The sequence below is a fragment of the Danio rerio genome, chromosome 3 (genome assembly GCF_052040795.2).
Source record: "Danio rerio strain M-AB ecotype USA chromosome 3, GRCz13ab, whole genome shotgun sequence".
Classification (NCBI taxonomy): domain Eukaryota; kingdom Metazoa; phylum Chordata; class Actinopteri; order Cypriniformes; family Danionidae; genus Danio; species Danio rerio.
The window spans coordinates 4,330,001-4,350,000 of record NC_141023.1 but is presented as its reverse complement, the minus strand read 5'-3'; the positions used below and the strand labels follow the sequence as shown (position 1 = coordinate 4,350,000).

The following is a 20,000-nucleotide window of genomic DNA, read 5'->3' as shown; positions in this document are numbered from 1 at the left end:
CAAATATCTTTACATATGAAAAATTTTTAATAATAAGGATATATATAGGATATAATAAGAATAGATATAGAATATAAATATAAAGGATTAAAATATTACAAAACATATTATTTTCTAGCCTACATAAATATGAAAAATCACTGCTTTTATGTCTTCTGTTTTAGGATATAACTCAGGTTTTTGAGCACACTTAGTCATTATTGTTCATTTATTCGTTTGCTGGAAATTAGAACTAAATTTAGAAATAGTCTTGAAACGAATATTTGCACTTAACAAACGCAATTAATTATTTATAGACTAATTGATGTCTGTGCGTAAAGGTTTCCCTATCCAAGAGTGAAAGTGATCCATTATCTCACATTCTCACGCAGTAGATGCTCTGTTTAACAGTTTTCTGTAAAAAAAATTGTTAACTGCTTGCTTGTGAAATGCTGTTTTTCCACATAGGGCCCTATCATACACCCGGCACAATGTGGCGCAAGACGCAACGCAATTGCTATTTGCTACTTTCACCTCGGTGCAAGGGTCATTTTGAGGCATTGCGCCACATTGTTTAAATAGCAAATGCATTTGTGATTATATGTGCGCCTATAGTCGTTCTGGTCTAAAAAAGTGTGCCTCGCTTACACACTACACACCAGATGTAGAGCAATACGCAAATATCTTTACATATGAAAAAGATATAATATCTTAAGGATATATATATAATAAGGATATATATAGGATATAAATAAAAATGATTAAAATATTACAAAACATATTAATTTCTAGCCTACATGAATTTAAAAACCACTGCCTTCATACTTTCTTCATCTCGGGGGCTTTTTCAGTTCATTCATGACAATTTCATTTTGTATAATGTTATTATTATTAGCAGTATTATTTATTATATATATATTATATATTATATTAAAAACAAGCTTAGATTTGTCCACCTGTCAGGTTTTAGACCATTTGGGGCACAGCAGGTGTATTTGGAAATAACTCAGTATTTTAACAAACAAAATTAATTATTTATAAGCTAATTGATGTTTGTGCAAAGGCTTCCTTGTCCACGAGAGCAAAAGCGAAAGTGAACTTACTTTGCGTCCTGTAAATAGCGAATGCGCTCTTGGCGTGACGCAGCTGGCTCTTAAAGGGAATGGGAGATGAGACTGTAATTGGTTTATTCTCAAAACACACCTATAACTCATTAAGAAAATAAACTCAACCCTTTTAGACCATGCGCCACGGCGCAAAACGGATTTTCCCGTCCTTAAATTAGCAAGTATGGATTCTGACACGCACTGAAAGCGGTTGCGCCCTGCGCTTTGCGTTTTGCGCATGAATCGTCAAAATAGAGCCCTTAGACTTACTTTGCGTCCTGTAAATAGCGAATGCACTCTTGGCGTGACGCAGTTGGGTCTTAAAGGGAATGGGAGATGAAACTCTAATTGGTTTATTCTCAAAACACACCTATAACTCATTAAGAAAATAAACTCATCCATTTAAGACCATGCGCCATGGCGCAAAGCGTATTTTCCCGTCTGTAAATTAGCAAAAATGTGTTCTGAAAGGCCCTGAAAGCGTTTGCGCCCTGCGTTTTGCGCTCTGCGCATGGACCGTCAAAATAGAGCCCTGTGTTTTTGCACCATCAAATGTGCTTATAATAGAAGTCAATGAAGCAAAAACAGCCACCAACAGTCAATTAGGGAGGAAAACAATCATTCAGAAACACTGCATCAAAAGCATGCTGTTTCACATGACTGATAAAAGGTCAAATAAAATCCAGTCCACAATTACTTTTCATATTGAAAAGACGCCATTGTGTGTTTTTAACACCAAATCAGTGACATCATTTATGAGTTTGGCAATTAAAGAGTTGAAATATTCTGTCATTTTCTGAGCAATTTAATAGTTTTGATTAGGACTGAGGTTAATTATCAGATTTATGCAAAAAAAAAAATCATTAAAAAGTTTCGAAATCTGCATCTCAGCTGTCAGAACTACATGCAGTAAACAAAAACAAAGACTGTGTATTTATGCAATTTTAAATGTGCTTATAATGGAAGTCAATGAGGCAAAAACTGCCACCAACAGTAAATAAGGGAGAAAAACATTAAAATCAGTCAAAAACAATGCATCAAAGGCAATGCTGTTTCACATGTCCAAGACTGTGATAAAAGGTAAAAAGAATCCAGTCCACAATTGCTTTTTTTTTAATGGAGAATTTTGTGTGTTTTTTCACCAAATCAAAGAAACCATTAATAAATCTGGCTATTAAAGAGTTAAAATCCTGTCATATTCTAAATAATTTTGTAGTTTTGATCAAGACTGAGGTTGATTAACAGATTTATGAAAAAAAGAAAAACAATGTTTATCTGATGCATTTTTACATCAGTTTAACTCAGTGGATGTTTATATCCCGAACATAACAAAAGGGTAGTCCATTTCACAGCCATGTCACCCTGCAGCCCAAGACCGGTTACTCACTGAAGCTAAGCAGGGCTGAGCCTGGTCTGTACCTGGATGGGAGACCACTAGGGAACACTAGGTGGCTGTTGGAAGTGGTGTTAGTGAGGCCAGCAGGGGGCGCTCAACCTGTGGTCTGTGTGAGTCCTAATGCCCCAGTAAAAGTGAAGGGGACACTAAACTGTCAGTGGGCGCCGTCTTTCGGATGAGACGTTAAACCGAGGTCCTGACTCTCTGTGCTCATTAAAAATCCCATGGCACTTCTCGTGAAAGAGCAGGGGTGTAACCCCGGTGTCCTGGCCAAAGTCCCTCTATCGGCCCTTATGATCATGGCCTCCCAATCATCCCCTTCCACTGAATTGGCTCTATCACTGTCCCTCCACTCCACCAATAGCTGGTGTGTGGTGAGCGCACTGGCGCCGTTGTCCTGTAGCAGCCGTCGCATCATCCAAGTGGATGCTGCACACTGGTGGTGGTGTGGAAAGACCCCCTCATGATTGTGAAGCGCTTTGTGTGTATGGCCATACACAATAAATGCGCTATATAAATACACATTACATTACATTACATTTGCCCAGAGTGTTGATTTCTTTAAACACTTCAAAGCGTTTTCTCAAAATAAGATTTGCCACCAAAAATGATCCTGCTAGCTGAAACAGCTGAAATGTGACCAAATTAAGACTCTAAATCAGCCCAAAGTGGATGAAAACATCCCCAACAGGGTTAAAGAACAAAAGCACACATACATGTTGCATCTTTAAATGAGTCCACTACATTTATTGACACATTTTACAGGCTGTTTATTTTTTCTCAAGAAAAAAATCTGTCTTATCTACTGAAGACCATCCCACATTTTATAATGTAATCATTATTAATTTGCCATCATGTTTCTCCAAAACCAGTTTGAGTTTTCTTTTGTTTTGGCACAAAACATTGAGAATAATCATGCTGAAGGCAGCTGTTGACCTCCATGGTTAAAAGGAAAAATAATGGAAGTCAATCAACATTCTTCAAAATATCTTCTTTTGTGTTCAGGAAGATACTCAAACCGGTTTTGAACAACTTTATGGCGAGTAAATGATGAGAGATTTACACATTTTGGCCTTTTATTTGACATTATTTGTCTTCATGTCAATTTTTTCCGAGAACAGAGAAAGGAAAATGTTCACAGTATGTCTGATAATATTTTTTCTTCTGGAGAAAGTCTCATTTATTTTATTTCTGCTAGAATAAAAGCAATTCTTTGGGTTTTTTTAATGAAAAATTTTAAGGTCAATATTATTAGCCCCCTTGTTTATTTATCCTTTATTATATCAGGATTTTCCATTGAGATATGAATCTCTTCTACCAGGGGTCCTGGCCAAAATGGCAGCACAACAAGTATCAGATACATAAATAGACATGCATAAAGTATCACAGAGAGTAAGATTTACACAAAACATTCACATGATGCTTCAGGGTAAGACTTGGGCAATACTTGTTTTGGATGGTCTACAGAACAAATCACTGATAAATAACTTGCCTAATTACCCTAACTTTACCCTAATTACCCTAGTGAAGCCTTTAAATGTCACTTTAAGCTGTATAGAAGTGTCTTGAAGAATATCTAGTCAAATATTATTTACTTTCATCATGGAGATAAAATAAATCAGTTATTAGAGATGAGTTATTAAAACTATTATGTTCATAAATGTGCTCATAGAATTCACTTGTCAAATTCCTCATTCATTCCTCTTCCTTTGTATATCAGGGTTTTATATCAGCGATATGAGCATTTGTATAGATATCGCTCCATGCCTTGCTTAGAAGACTATCTGAGGACGATATGCAGACTTCATTACTTTATCAGGCCATTTTCATTCATTCATTTTCCTTCGGCTTAGTCCCTTCTCTATCAGGGGTCGCCACAGCGGAATGAACCACCAACTTATCAAGCATATGTTTTATGCAGCGGATGCCCTTCCAGCTGCAACAGTACAGGGAAACATTTGGGAAGCATTTAAAAAATAATGATAATTTCACCAGAGTGTGAATAATTTTGTCTTGTGCTGCTCAGTACTGTTTAATAATAAAACTCTGGATGGATCAACAGTATTTATATTTTTATGCCAAAAAGTATTCTAATATTATGTAAAGATCATGTGTCATAAAGACAGTTTGTAAGTTTGCATCCATGAGTATATTAACATGTATTTTTAATTAGTGATATGCATTGCTGTGATAATATTGTTTCTTCTGGAGAAAGTCTTATTTGTTTGATTTTGACTAGAATAAAAACAGATTTAAAATTTGTTTCAAACCATTTTATGGTCATTATTATTAGCCCCCTTTAGCAATATTTGTTTTGGATGGTCTCCAAAACAAACCACTCTTATACAATGACTTGCCTAATTACTCTAACTTTACCCTAACTACCCTAGTTAAGCCTTTAAATGTCACTTTAAGCTGTATAGAAGTGTCTTGAAGATTATATAGTAAAATGTTATGTGCTGTCATCATGACAAAGATAAAATAAATCAGTTATTAGAGATGAGTTAGTAAAACTATTATGATTAGAAATGTGTTGAAGAAATTCACTCGGAAATACTTAAAAAATAATGATAATTTCACCAGAGTGTGATTAATTAATTTTGTCTTGTGCTGCTCAGTACTGTTTAATAATAAAACTCTGGATGGATCAACAGTATTGATATTTTTATGCTAAAAAAAATTCTAATATTGAGTAAAGATCATGTTTCTTGAAGACAGCTTGTAAGTTTGCATCCATAAGTATATTAACATGTATTTCTGATTAGTGACATGCATTGCTGCAAACTTAAATTGGACAACTTTAAATGCTGTTTCCTAAGTATTTAGATTTTCTCCAACTTTTAGATTCTCAAGTTGAGCCAAATATAGACCAATTCTAACTAATCAAACATCAATGAAAAGCTTAATCATGCAAGTTTCTGGTTTAGTGTATTAATTTCAATTTTCTAATATATATATATATATATATATATATATATATATATATATATATATATATATATATATATATATATATATATATATAAATACACACAATTGAAGTCAGAATTATTAGCCCCCCGTTTGTATTTAGTTTCTTTTTTAAATATCTCCCAAATGATTTTTAACAGAGCGAGGAAATGTTCACAGTATGTCTGATAATATTTTTTCTTCTGTAGAAAGTCTGATTTGTTTTATTTCTGCTAGAATAAAAGCAGTTTTTAATTTTTTTTAAACACCATTTTAAGGTCAATATTATCAGCCCCTTTACGCTTAAAGCTCTAATTTTTTTTCCCGACTGTCTACAGAACACACCATTGTTAAACATAAACTTGCCTAATTACCCTAACCTGCCTAGTTAACCTAATTAACCTAGTTAAGCCTTTAAATGTCACTTTAAGCTGTATAGAAGTGTCTTAAAGAATATCTAGTCTAATATTATTTACTGTCATCATGACAAAGATAAAATAAATCAGTTATTAGAGATGAGTTATTAAAACTATTATGTTTAGAAATGTGTTAAAGAAATCTGCTCTCTGTTAAACAGAAATTGGGGAAAAAAATAAACGGTTGCTTTGCTGATCCTAAGCTTTTCACTCATCATAGCACACGTGCTGCTGATGATATGAAAATAAAAGTAAAAAATAAAAAAATAAAAATAAAACTTTATATACTGTTAAAGTATCCGTAAATTATCAATTTTCCATATTTTGTGTTTATATGTTGTCTATTTATCCTTTTGAATTATTTATGGGATTAATTATGGGATCTTGATCTTTCTTCCAACAACTTTTAACCTTGTCAGAGCATGTGTAATAGTCTGCAGGGCTATATTGTCTTTGTTGGTGTTGTATATACACTACAGAAACCCTTGTAATAAACTGCAGCACATTTTCTTTTATTTACAGACATATTTCTCTAGATATTATTATTTATTATACATTATTTTATTATCTAAAAATGTTTAAATGTTTGTAAAACTGTTAAATATTTAGGGCATGTCATTACTGAGGACATGAGTGATGACAATGATATGTACAGGGAGCATCGAAGGTTGTATGCCCAAGCAAATATGCTGGTGAGAGGTTTATTTGTGTTCAGAGCAGGTAAACCTCTGCAGCTCTTTATACACCGCTCCTCTGTGGTATAACTTTAAAAGAGAGAGTCTTCATTAGCTGCAGGTTGCATACAATGATTGCGAGGATTGTTCTTCGATAACATAGATGCTGTACAGCATGTGGATTATGTTGTAAGGGTTCCATCACTTTTCGCTCTGATGAGAAATTTGATCTATTAGTTTATCTGTAGAACAGCATTTTAATGTTGTTGATAAACCCTACTGAGGTGCATTATCAGTCACCTTTGATAAAATATTGGCATAACTGTCTTTGTTAGCGTGTGTTGTGTGGTTTGCATTGTTTTGTCTGTCTTGTGTACTATTAGACTCAGTGTCTGGAATATTTCAAACTACTAAAAATGTCAGTAAAAGTCTCTTTGTTGAACTGTAGAGTTGAATTTTCAACATTAGAAGTGAACAGAGCAGAGATCAACATCCCATAATGAAATTCACATCATACAGAAAATACAGAAACAGATATTTTTTACATTCTCACCGTTACGAAGTTTCCATCGGCGTTCTTGCAGATGTTGGCCGTTGCGCGCAGGATGGCTATGCTCGTGATGTCCTGATGGTTTTTAGAGTTTGGTTTCTCCTTGATGTGAAAGCTGTGAGCTCCGATCAGGAGAGCCAGCAGGAGGATCGCTCGGCTCATTCTCAGGCGATTGTCAAGATCTGCAAGCTTGACTTTCTCCTACAGCCTGCCGGATCATTTATACAGCATCATTTCAACTGATATGAAGAACGTTTGCAACGTCACCTTAAGATATGAGCATTTGTATAGATAACGCTCCATGAGCTGCTCTGAAGACTATCTGAGGACGATACGCAGGGTTCATCACTTTATCAGGCCATTTTCACTCATTCATTCATTTTCCTCCAGCTTAGTTTCTTTATTCATCAGTGGGAAACCGTAGCCCACGGAGGAAAGCCACGCCAACAAAGGGAGAACATGCAAACTCCACACAGAAATGCCAACTGACCCAGTCAGGACGCAAACCAATGACCTTCTTGCTGTGAGGACACAGTGCTAACCACTGAGCCACCATGTCACCCCTAAAACCATTTTCATCAACAAGTATCTGTTTTGGCGATTCTGCAATCGCCGTGGTGACAACGGTGTTTAGTAATGAATCTGTTCTGTAGTCGCCGTGGTGACAACGGTGTTTAGTAATGAATCTGTTCTGTAGTCGCCGTGGTGACAACGGTGTTTAGTAATTAATCTGTTTTGGCGGTTCTGCAGTCGCCGTGGTGACAACGGTGTTTAATAATTAATCTGTTTAGGCGGTTCTGCAGTCGCCGTGGTGACAACAATGTTTAGTAATTAATCTGTTTTGGCGGTTCTGCAGTCGCCGTGGTGACAACAGTGTTTAATAATTAATCTGTTTTGGCGGTTCTGCAGTCGCCGTGGTGACAACGGTGTTTAGTAATTAATCTGTTCTGTAGTCGCCGTGGTGAAAACGGTGTTTAGTAATTAATCTGTTTTGGCGGTTCTGCAGTCGCCGTGGTGACAACGGTGTTTAGTAATTAATCTGTTTTGGCGGTTCTGCAGTCACTGTAGTGACAACGGTGTTTAGTAATTAATCTGTTTTGGCAGTTCTGCAGTTGCCGTGGTGACAACGGTGTTTAGTAATTAATCTGTTTAGGCGGTTTTGCAGTCGCCGTGGTGACAACGGTGTTTAGTGATTAATCTGTTTTGGCGGTTCTGCAGTCACTGTAGTGACAACGGTGTTTAGTAATTAATCTGTTTTGGCGGTTCTGCAGTCGCCGTGGTGACAACGGTGTTTAGTAATTAATCTGTTTAGGCGGTTCTGCAGTCGCCGTGGTGACAACGGTGTTTAGTAATTAATCTGTTTTGGCGGTTCTGCAGTCGCCATGGTGACAACGGTGTTTAGTGATTAATCTGTTTTGGCGGTTCTGCAGTCGCCGTGGTGACAACGGTGTTTAGTAATTAATCTGTTTTGGCGGTTCTGCAGTCGCCGTGGTGACAACAGTGTTTAGTAATTAATCTGTTTTGGCGGTTCTGCAGTCGCCGTGGTGACAACGGTGTTTAGTAATTAATCTGTTTTGGCGGTTCTGCAGTCACTGTAGTGACAACGGTGTTTAATAATTAATCTGTTTTGGCGGTTCTGCAGTCGCCGTGGTGACAACGGTGTTTAATAATTAATCTGTTTTGGCGGTTCTGCAGTCGCCGTGGTGACAACGGTGTTTAGTTATTAATCTGTTTTGGCGGTTCTGCAGTCGCCATGGTGACAACGGTGTTTAGTAATTAATCTGTTTTGGCGGTTCTGCAGTCGCCGTGGTGACAACGGTGTTTAGTAATTAATCTGTTTTTGCGGTTTTGCAGTCGCCGTGGTGACAACGGTGTTTAGTGATTAATCTGTTTTGGCGGTTCTGCAGTCGCCGTGGTGACAACGGTGTTTAATAATTAATCTGTTTTGGCGGTTCTGCAGTCGCCGTGGTGACAACGGTGTTTAATAATTAATCTGTTTTGCCGGTTCTGCAGTCGCCGTGGTGACAACGGTGTTTAGTAATTAATCTGTTTAGGCGGTTCTGCAGTCGCCGTGGTGACAACGGTGTTTAGTAACTAATCTGTTTTGGCGGTTCTGCAGTCGCCGTGGTGACAACGGTGTTTAGTTATTAATCTGTTTTGGCGGTTCTGCAGTCGCCATGGTGACAACGGTGTTTAGTAATTAATCTGTTTTGGCGGTTTTGCAGTCGCCGTGGTGACAACGGTGTTTAGTAATTAATCTGTTTTGGCGGTTCTGCAGTCGCCATGGTGACAACGGTGTTTAGTTATTAATCTGTTTTGGCGGTTCTGCAGTCGCCATGGTGACAACGGTGTTTAGTAATTAATTTGTTTTGGCGGTTTTGCAGTCGCCGTGGTGACAACGGTGTTTAGTAATTAATCTGTTTTTGCGGTTCTGCAGTCGCCGTGGTGACAACGGTGTTTAGTAGTTAATCTGTTTTGGCAATTAATCTGTTTTGGCGGTTCTGCAGTCGCCGTGGTGACAACGGTGTTTAGTAATTAATCTGTTTTGGCGGTTCTGCAGTTACTTTAGTGACAACAGTGTTTAGTAATTAATCTGTTTTGGTGGTTCTGCAGTCGCCGTGGTGACAACGGTGTTTAGTAATTAATCTGTTTTGGCGGTTCTGCAGTCGCCATGGTGACAACGGTGTTTAGTTATTAATCTGTTTTGGCGGTTCTGCAGTCGCCATGGTGACAACGGTGTTTAGTAATTAATTTGTTTTGGCGGTTTTGCAGTCGCCGTGGTGACAACGGTGTTTAGTAATTAATCTGTTTTGGCGGTTCTGCAGTCGCCGTGGTGACAACGGTGTTTAGTAATTAATCTGTTTTGGCGGTTCTGCAGTCGCCGTGGTGACAACGGTGTTTAGTAGTTAATCTGTTTTGGCGGTTCTGCGGTCACTGTAGTGACAACGGTGTTTAGTAATTAATCTGTTTTGGCAGTTCTGCAGTCGCCGTGGTGACAACGGTGTTTAGTAATTAATCTGTTTTTGCGGTTTTGCAGTCGCCGTGGTGACAACGGTGTTTAGTGATTAATCTGTTTTGGCGGTTATGCAGTCACTGTAGTGACAACGGTGTTTAATAATTAATCTGTTTTGGCGGTTCTGCAGTCGCCGTGGTGACAACGGTGTTTAGTAATTAATCTGTTTAGGCGGTTCTGCAGTCGCCGTGGTGACAACGGTGTTTAGTAACTAATCTGTTTTGGCGGTTCTGCAGTCGCCGTGGTGACAACGGTGTTTAGTTATTAATCTGTTTTGGCGGTTCTGCAGTCGCCATGGTGACAACGGTGTTTAGTAATTAATCTGTTTTGCCGGTTTTGCAGTCGCCGTGGTGATAACGGTGTTTAATAATTAATCTGTTTTGGCGGTTCTGCGGTCACTGTAGTGACAACAGTGTTTAGTAATTAATCTGTTTTGGCGGTTCTGCAGTTACTTTAGTGACAACAGTGTTTAGTAATTAATCTGTTTTGGCGGTTCTGCGGTCACTGTAGTGACAACGGTGTTTAGTAATTAATCTGTTTTGGCGGTTCTGCAGTCGCCGTGGTGACAACGGTGTTTAGTAATTAATCTGTTTTGGCGGTTCTGCAGTCGCCGTGGTTACAACGGTGTTTAGTAATTAATCTGTTTTGGCGGTTCTGCAGTCGCCGTGGTGACAACGGGGTTTAGTAATTAATCTGTTTTGGCGGTTCTGCAGTCGCCGTGGTGACAACAGTGTTTAGTAATTAATCTGTTTTGGTGGTTCTGCAGTCACTGTAGTGACAACAGTGTTTAGTAATTAATCTGTTTTAGTGGTTCTGCAGTCGCCGTGGTGACAACAGTGTTTAGTAATTAATCTGTTTTGGCGGTTCTGCAGTGACTGTAGTGACAACAGTGTTTAGTAATTAATCTGTTTTGGCGGTTCTGCAGTGACTGTAGTGACAACATTGTTTAGTAATTAATTTGTTTTTGTTACTATAGTGTGGTACAAAAACACTAGTATTTCCTATAAATTTGTATTTTTTTATGTCTTTTCAAAAACACAAAGGGAGCTTTTGAGTATGAATTCATCAGTGTCGTGTACTCTATCAGCCGCATTTTACTTTCTAACGTATTTTGTTAACTGCGTTGTTTGAATAACAAATTAGCCTGGATTACACACACTTCAGCCAATGAGCTCCCTGGGTTTTGCATGTGTGTGTGAGTGTGCGTGTCTATGATAAGCGCTGTCATGTGTACGCAGGTAAACTTCTTGGCATGGTCTTGTAGACCTTTTATCTAACCAGAGAATTTGGATACTTTTAAATATGATTTGCATGATTCTAGCATCAAAGTCTGCACATTAATACAAAGTAAAGTTGTAAAAGCAATTGAACAACTTCATATTTTAAATATATAACGCAATACTGGAAAGAATTAATAATTTTTAAAATATGAAAAGACAGTCATTAAGCACTTTATACATGTGTGTTTAAGTCTAGTATACGGCATTTACAGCTGTATTTATAAACTGCTTATTAACGTCTAGTAATGTAGAGTTAGTAATAACAAATAATCAAGTAACTATTTGCTAATGCTTAATAAATAATTTATAGTTTTTTATAGTGACCCATATAGTTTTTTGTAATTGTTTTTAGAAGAGAATAAGAAAATCTAGTAAAATTACATTATCTACATACTCTATAAATGCTGGGTTGTCATAACTCAACGTTGGGTCAAATACTACACTCAAATCTTCGTTTGCTAACTATAAATATAAGCTGAAACAACACAATTGTTGAGATTTTTTGGGGGGACACTTAAATGTTTCATGTTCGATCCACTTAAATTTGTAAAAAACTAATAACTTATTTATGTTTTCCCGACACAAATCAATTGGGTAGAGCCCAGCATGTTTTACAACTTGAACACACCCAACTTTGGGTTATTTCATTTATTCGACTTGGTCCATCAATCATCAGACGTTGCCACAGTGGAATGAACCGCCAACTATTCCAGCATATGTTTTACACCGCGGATGCCCTTCCAGCTGCAACACAGTACTGGGAAACACCCATACAGACTCATACACGCACAAGCTCATACACTACAGCCAGTTTAGCTCACCTCTACCACATGTGTTTGAACTTGAGGGGTAAACCAGAGCACCCGTAGAAAAACCCACGCCAACACAGGGAGAACATGCAAACTCCACACCGAAATGCCAACTGACCCAGCCGGGGCTCGAACCAGCGACCTTCTTGCTGTGAGGCCACAGTGCTAACCACTAAGCCACCAAGTGGCCTGGGTTATTGTAAGAAATGGGTTATTTTTTAGATTTTCTCCTGTTGCGCTCAACAAACAACCAAATGAACAGATAAGGGTCATATGACCTTAAGGTTAACTTTACACATCTCTCCAAATATCAGGAGGTAAGATATTGACCCTCAAGCATGACCAAATGACCAGAGAAAGGTCTCTTGACCTTAAGGTTAACTTTCTCCAAATTTCAGGACGGAGAATATTGACTATAGATAATCACGCTGACACTACAAACCTCAAATGTGTGCTTTGCAATTAGAAATAATGTGCACCTAGCTGAGAAGGTGGGCCTGATCAACTCACACTTTACTCTTACGTAATAGGCCGACCTTTGACCAGCACCCAAATTTTGACAATAAAGATGAGGGTTTCTTGCTAAAACATTAGAAGCTCAGCCATGGGATATTCTCGGACACACGTGTTGGTTTTCCAATGTGACTGCAACGGGCTCCTCAGTCTTTGAAGAGGAGAATGATGGCACGTCTCTGAGGTTATTTATACTTATATCAAATCGCTTGGGGTTTCATTATTTGTGTAATCCTTATTACTCATCTTTATTTTGCATTGTTAGCCTTTTACGCAATTTCGATTAATGATGTTCATAAGTATGATTCTTGACTATTATTGTGATAATCGATATCATTTGTGTGTACGAGCAATAAACAGCTGTATTGCTTGATTAGTATGGTGTATGGACCATTATTGGTGCCTTCTCTTGTCGATTAGCACCACACTTGTCTCACTTGCATAAACACAAACCATACTAAAAACCTTTTGGTATGCTGAAACGTTTTACACACAAAAATTTGGGGCATACAAACAGAGTTATGTATTTATTTATTGCAATAAAATTTAAATTACACTTAATAACTCAATGGGTTGTCTGTATTTGACCCAATGTTGGGTTATGACAACCCATTGTTTTTATGAATTCAAATGTTTTTAGCTTTGAGGTCGTAATTATACAGGTTTTAGATGTCAGGAAAATAAAAATGACTTAAACTTAATGCGTTGTCAACATGCTTGAGTCTTTACATATGTGGACAGCTTTTTGTCCAGTTGGATATAGTATTTTAAAGTAAAATACAAAAGTTTTTGCAAATGAATTTGCCCTGTTATAGACAAGCTTCATATCACAACCTAAAACCCCACACTGTAAAAATGAGCACTTTTTATTTTGGGATTGATGTTTTTGTTTTTCCCTGTTTATTTTATGATGGGATCTTGTTCTTTCTTCCAACATCATTTAACCTTGAAAGGTTGTGAAAAAGTGTTTTTTTATGAACATGTGTGATAGTGTGCAGTGCTCTATTTCCTGGGTTGGTGTTGCATATTAAGCTACAAACACCTTGTAATAAACTGTAGCACATTTCCTGTTTTTTTTACAGACTTATTTCTCTATATACTATTTATTATGCATATAATATATTATTTCAGATTACTAAAATGACACTAAAAGTCACTTTGATAATCTGTAGAGTTGAATTTTCAACATCAAAAGTGGACAGAGCAGAGATCGACTTCCCATAATGCAAATCACCACCGTAAATAAACACAAAACACACAAACATATGAAAACTGATCATTAACTGATATTTTTTACAGTAAAGTTTTTGACAGTAAAGTTTTTAGACCAGTGTGCTCAGCACCTTTTTGTTTAATGGAACATCCATTTATATCAAATGCATATTTACATGTCAATGATATGAAATATTCATTCATTCATTCATTTTCTTTTCTGCTTAGTCCCTTATTTATCATGGGTTGCCACAGCGGAATGAACCGCCGACTATTCCAGCGGATGTTTTTTGCAGCTGATGCTTTTCCAGCCACAACCCACTACTGGGAAACACCCATACACACTCATTCACACATACACACACACACACTCATACACTACGGCCAATTTAGTTCATAAATTCCCCTATAGCGCATGTGTTTGGACTGTAGGGGAAACAGGAGCACCAGGAGGAAACCCACGCCAACACGGGGAGAACATTCAAACTCCACACAGAAATGACAACTGGCCCAGCAGGGACTCAAAACAGCAAACTTCATGCTGTGAGGCCACAGTGCTAACCACTGAGCCTCCATGCCACCTAATGTGAATTATATTTTTATTAAAAAGCAACCACATCAGTCTCGACTGGGTGCTCAGAGAAATTAAAGTGCTGAAATATATGGCTATGAAAAGGCACAACAGCAAAAGGTCCAGAGGTGTCACATTTATTCACTTTAAAAGGCTACCACTAACATGTCAATAATATGACCACAACCATGCTTTTGAAAATCCAACCATAGTTTTGCCATGGTATTTGTAGTAAAAGTGTGGTTATACATTATGAATACTGCTTAATAATCATAATAGTTTATATACAGTTGAGAGCAACATTATTCCCCCTCCTGTGCAATATTTATGTTTTTTCCAATATTTCCTAAATGATGTTGAACAGATTCAAGAATTTCTCACAGTATTTCCTATAATATTTTTTTGCTTCTGGAGAAAGTTTTGTTTTAATTAAGCTAGAATAAAAGCAGTTTTTAATTTTTAAACCCATTTTAATTACTATATTATTAGCCCCCTCAAGCAATATTTGTTTTGGATTGTCTCCAGAACAAACCACTGTTATACAATGACTTGCCTAATTACCCTAACTTTACCCTAATTAACCTAGTTAAGCTTTTAAATGTCACTTCAAGCTGAAAACTAGTATCTTGAAGAATATAGTCAAATATTCTGTGCTGTCATCATGAAGAGAAAATAAATCAGTTATTATAAGTGAGTTATTAAAACTATTATGTTTAGAAATGTGTTGATAAAAATATCAAAGAATTAAAATGTGCTTATTAATTCTGCCTTCAGCTGTATGTTTTATTATTATCAGATTATTTTCGTGACGAAGTGATATTCAAATGTTCATATCTGGTAGTAACTGCAAATGTTCTTGATATCAATTTAAATGACGGTGTATAAATTAAGCAGAACTGTAAAGCGTTTCTCAGGTTGACGGAGGGGATTTTTCCTCACAATCATCTGAGAATGAGCAGAGCATTCCTCCTGCTGCTGGCTCTCCTAATCGGGGCTCACAGCTTTCACATCTTTAAAATAGCCAAATCTAAAAACCATCAGGAGATCACATACATGGCCATCCTGAGAGCTACTAAAAACATCTGCATGAAAGCCGATACAAAGTTTCAAGAGGTATGAACATTTCATTTGTGTTTCACCTGTGAGAGAATGATCATGCTTTCTAGTAGGTTAGGGATAATGGTAGGGATAGTTCACACAAAATAAATGTACATTTACCTGTCATTTACTCACACTGAAGTGTTTCTAAACCTTTGAGTTTCTTTCTTCACTGCAAAAGTTATCTTAAAACAATCCTACACTGCGAAAGCTTGCGTTTCCAGTCTGACGCATTCACTTATGAATGGAAGTCTATGGGGCCAAAAGTGCAGTGTGACTGCGGCTTCAAGGACTTGGTAACTAGAATTCCACTTCATTAAACAATTGTCTTTCTGTCTTAAAATGAGCCTAAACTTTTCAGCTTATAAGTTATAAGCTTTTTTAACAAGCAAACTTAAAGCAAGTTATTGCAGCTAAAATAAAGTTTTAAAATACATGGTTGGTCTTAAAATTATGTCTCTGATTGTATTTAAGCTAATTTTGTCGGGAAAATACCCAACTAGGTTTACTAACAAAGACAAGAAATCTTTAAACAATTGTATACACTGCAAAAAAATACTTTTCTTACTTAGCGTTTTTGTCACTTTGTAAATAACGGGAGTAATATACGGTAAAATAGTCCGGCAGCTGTTGCCTGAAGTTCACCGTAAAATGTATTGTAAGGTTACAATGTGCAGTACTTTACAGAATACCTTTTGATAATCCGTAAATTGTACAGTTGAGAACTGCTGTTTGTTTAAAATACATTTCTGTTAAATAAACCGGACAAAAATGTGTACAGTAATGTACTTTAAAATAGCAGTTGTAAGTGTAAACTCCTTACAGTAAACTACTGTGTGGTCAAAATATCAAAAACTGTTAAATCAAGAAGCATTTTCTAGACAAGTAGCAAAAGTTGTCTTGTTTTCAAAAATAATGAATCAAAATTAAGTGATTTTAAAGAATAGAAAGTCCTTAAAAGCATGCAAAATAATCTTGTGTCAAGGCAAAATCTATTTTGCTTACCCCATTGGCAGATTATTGTGCTTGTTTTAAGGAAAAACTGTTTTCTTTTTGTCTTATTATTTCTGAAAATAAGACATTTGTTACTTGTCTAGAAAGTTTTTGGATTTAAGCTTTTTGATTTAAGAGTTTTTTTTATATTTGTACTAGAAACAAGACAAAAACTCTAAGTAAGAAGAAGAAGTATTTTTTTTATTTATTTTTTTTTTTTTTTGCAGTGTCTAAGATTGTTTAAAGCAGGGGTCACCAATCTCGATCCTGGAGGGCCGGTGTCCCTGCAGGATTTAGCTCCAACTTGCCTCATCACACCTGCCTGGATGTTTCTAGTATACCTAGTTAGACCTTGATTAGCTGGTTCAGGTGTGTTTGATAAGGGTTGGAGCTAAAATCTGCAGGACACCAGCCCTCCAGGAACAAGTTTGGTGACCACTGGTTTAAAGATTCAAGACAACCTGGATAACTTGTTTTTAGATTTGTGCGTGTTGAGCATCAGTAAAGACAGCATTAGCACCCGTCAGCTCTAATTGTGGGGAAAACCGGATAATTTTGAGCTTTTGTCAGCTAGTTTCATCTTCTGGGATTAAAAGAAGTCAGACAGGAAACACAAGCTTGTGCGACAAGTTTTGCAGTTTGCTGTGCTGCACAGTTCAAGCTTGGTGAACTCTGATCTGTGAAATTGCACCACGTAACTGCGTGAGACCAATCGAAGATCAAAACATGACCTCTCTGGACAGAAATGTAAAATAGGGACCAATTGCTCGTTTTTTTAATCGTATAATCATTTTATTTAATCCGGCCCCTTTTCGCAGCACAGTACGACAGAATTTCAGAATTTCCGTGGCATTAAACACGAAATAAGACTTAACTTATTAAAGACTTAAAATTTCATACTTAACTATAAGGATAAGGATAACTAAAGATACAGATTAAGGTATTGTAAAGAAATGTTGACAGTGTTAAAACGATAAGGATACAAAGAAACGATATCGTCACTTTCAGGAGGATTTTTCCCAGCTGATGAAGCATAAAACACTGACAGCCAATCAGAATGCAGTGAAAAATAAAGAGCAAAGACAAGACTGGAGAAAAACACTGATGTTTATATTTATTGTGCTTGGCATAAAAGGGCCTGTAGTGACTAAATAAATGTTGTTATGTTTCGTTGCAGTAAGCTTCAGTGTAATCTGAGACACAACAATAATCATTTTGCATTGTAACTACTGTCAAGTCCTGATTTTACTAAAATAATTGTAGACAATAAAATGTCTGTATGAGCAATATTGATTTAATTCAGCATTTAGCAAAAAAATTAAAATTGATTTGGCTCATTTTAAAACAGAATGACAACTCTTAAATGAAGAGGAATCCTCATGTTTGGTGGATCTTGTTTTCAGACCTTTTCACACAAAATAAAAAATCAAACCGTTTAAAAAAAAAAGCAATTAACACGCCAGTTTTAAGATAATTATACTAAATAAATGTTGTAATGCTTATTTTAAAGGTGCTGTATGTAAGCTTTTGACTCTCCTACAGCATAAAACACCATAATATGTTTGCAGATATTTTAGAAACATGCTAAGAGAACATTCTTGTTTATCTGACAAACAATGCTGAAGTCAGATATTCTGCTTTGAAAATGTGTTACGTGCCAGAACGCTGTCTTTGTTTTGGTCATTTAACCTGCCCAATGCCAGTATAGCCAATCATATTCCAGCTCCGGGTTGCCTTAGTGGAAAACAGCATATTTTATTCATTCAGTCTTGAAGACTCTTTAAGCATACGTCCAAGACCAAAATGAGACCTCTGATGGACAGTAGCAGACTCTAAAATGAGACGCAGATTCAGAGTTTCACATGAGGTGGTTATTAATTAGCTAATAATATAAATATTGCAAATGTAAACATTAGGTGAGCAGGTTACATTGTAACCCCGTGTCTTAACAACGCGATACGTGACGCGATTTGCGGCGATAAGGAATTTGGCTGTTTTCACCAGACGAAACACGACAGAAATTTAAATACAGCCATTCAGAAGCACAGAATAGTGCACTCACTTGCAATATGGTTTATAATCTAAAACATATTGACCTTTAACATTATTAAATGTACATGTTTAATCACTGATATGTGTTGAGTTCTAAAGTTCAATCTCAAACGGTTTATTTTATGTTACAGATCTGAGCTGAACTATCTGCTGCTGCTTTCAGTAGTGCGGCAATAAATCTCATATTAATTGCATTCAAACTCACATTATTACTCAGTTAAAGTAGTTGGGTTAAAAATACCATAATATATGACCCAACTATTGGTTATTATAGCCCCTACCCAACTATGGGATATTTTAACCCAATGCACTGGGTAGTAAAATTTAATCCAATGCATTGGGTTATTTTCATTAAATGTTTTTTTTTCCATTCTGGTATTACTATTGCTACTATCACTAGTACTATTATTAATTTTATAATTATGACTGTGTAAATAAAAAACATGCAGTTTTCAAAAATATCAATGAGCTTTATTTCTACTAGATTTTAAGTTCCAGACACAGTGTAAAATTTATTCATTTTATATAGATCGGCTACGAAGCACGCCTATGTATCATCAGTAATTAAGAGTGCTGGTGAAACGGATAGAGAAAACAAGACACGGAAAGGTCATTTGATAAAAAAAATAAGCAAAATAAACTTGAGCTTCAGCTTAAATTAACGTTATAATGCAAAAACAACACTGCACACACATATTAATACGGCTGTTCTGTGTCAGTCAAATCAGTTGACTGTTGATATTCAAATTGTTTGACCCAACTGGTTGAGTCATTAAATAAATAAAAATAACCCAACAAAGCATTAAATATTTTTGACTCAACCATTGGGTTAAAGAAATAGCTCAACGTTTTTTAGAGTGTAGCATTGTTCATCTTTGTCAGTTTTCTGTTGTTCACCTGTGAGAAATAGAAGCCGTTTCTAATATATCAATTCAAGGTGTTGGTTAAGACAAAAAACTCCTTTTAATATGGAGAATTTTCCTTCTATCATGTCACGTTGCTTTTTATTTAGAACATGACTTAAACCAGCCTTGTTGGTCGTCAATCTGGCAACTTGCACTTTGCATTTGTTTTGATCCAGGAATGCAATACCTAGTTCAACCATTGGGTGTTAAACGTTCCTCCAATTCAGGGAGGAACTGTCAGTCCTTAGAGCAGGGCTATCAGTAATCTAAGGAGGAGCTATCAGCCCTTTAAGCAGGGGCTATCAGTTGTTTAGGGCAGGGCTATCAGTCCTTTAGGGCGGAGCTATCAGTTATCTAGGGCAGAGCTATCAGCTCTTTAAAGCCTAGTTCACACTACAGGATTTTAAACATCAGCAGATCGCTGTGCCGTTCACACTACATGACTTGACTTTGTGTCTTTTAATCTCTGTGGTGTTCACACTAC

General features: G+C 36.6%; 2 protein-coding genes across 2 annotated transcripts in view; one reads left to right on the top strand and one right to left on the bottom strand.

The window, feature by feature from the left end:
* The window catches only part of LOC100535144 (von Willebrand factor A domain-containing protein 7), a 17,200-nt gene extending 9,944 nt beyond the window's left edge, over positions 1–7,256 (bottom strand). The window contains exon 1 of the mRNA XM_087243824.1: positions 7,074–7,256. Within this exon, the coding sequence (XP_087099950.1) occupies positions 7,074–7,232 (159 nt within the window). The 5' untranslated portion in view covers positions 7,233–7,256. The remainder of the gene's footprint in view (positions 1–7,073) is intronic.
* An 8,130-nt stretch (positions 7,257–15,386) lies between these two features.
* The window catches only part of LOC147845436 (von Willebrand factor A domain-containing protein 7-like), an 11,590-nt gene continuing 6,976 nt past the window's right edge, over positions 15,387–20,000 (top strand). The window contains exon 1 of the mRNA XM_087243817.1: positions 15,387–15,581. Coding sequence (XP_087099943.1) covers positions 15,420–15,581 — 162 coding nt within the window. The 5' untranslated portion in view covers positions 15,387–15,419. The remainder of the gene's footprint in view (positions 15,582–20,000) is intronic.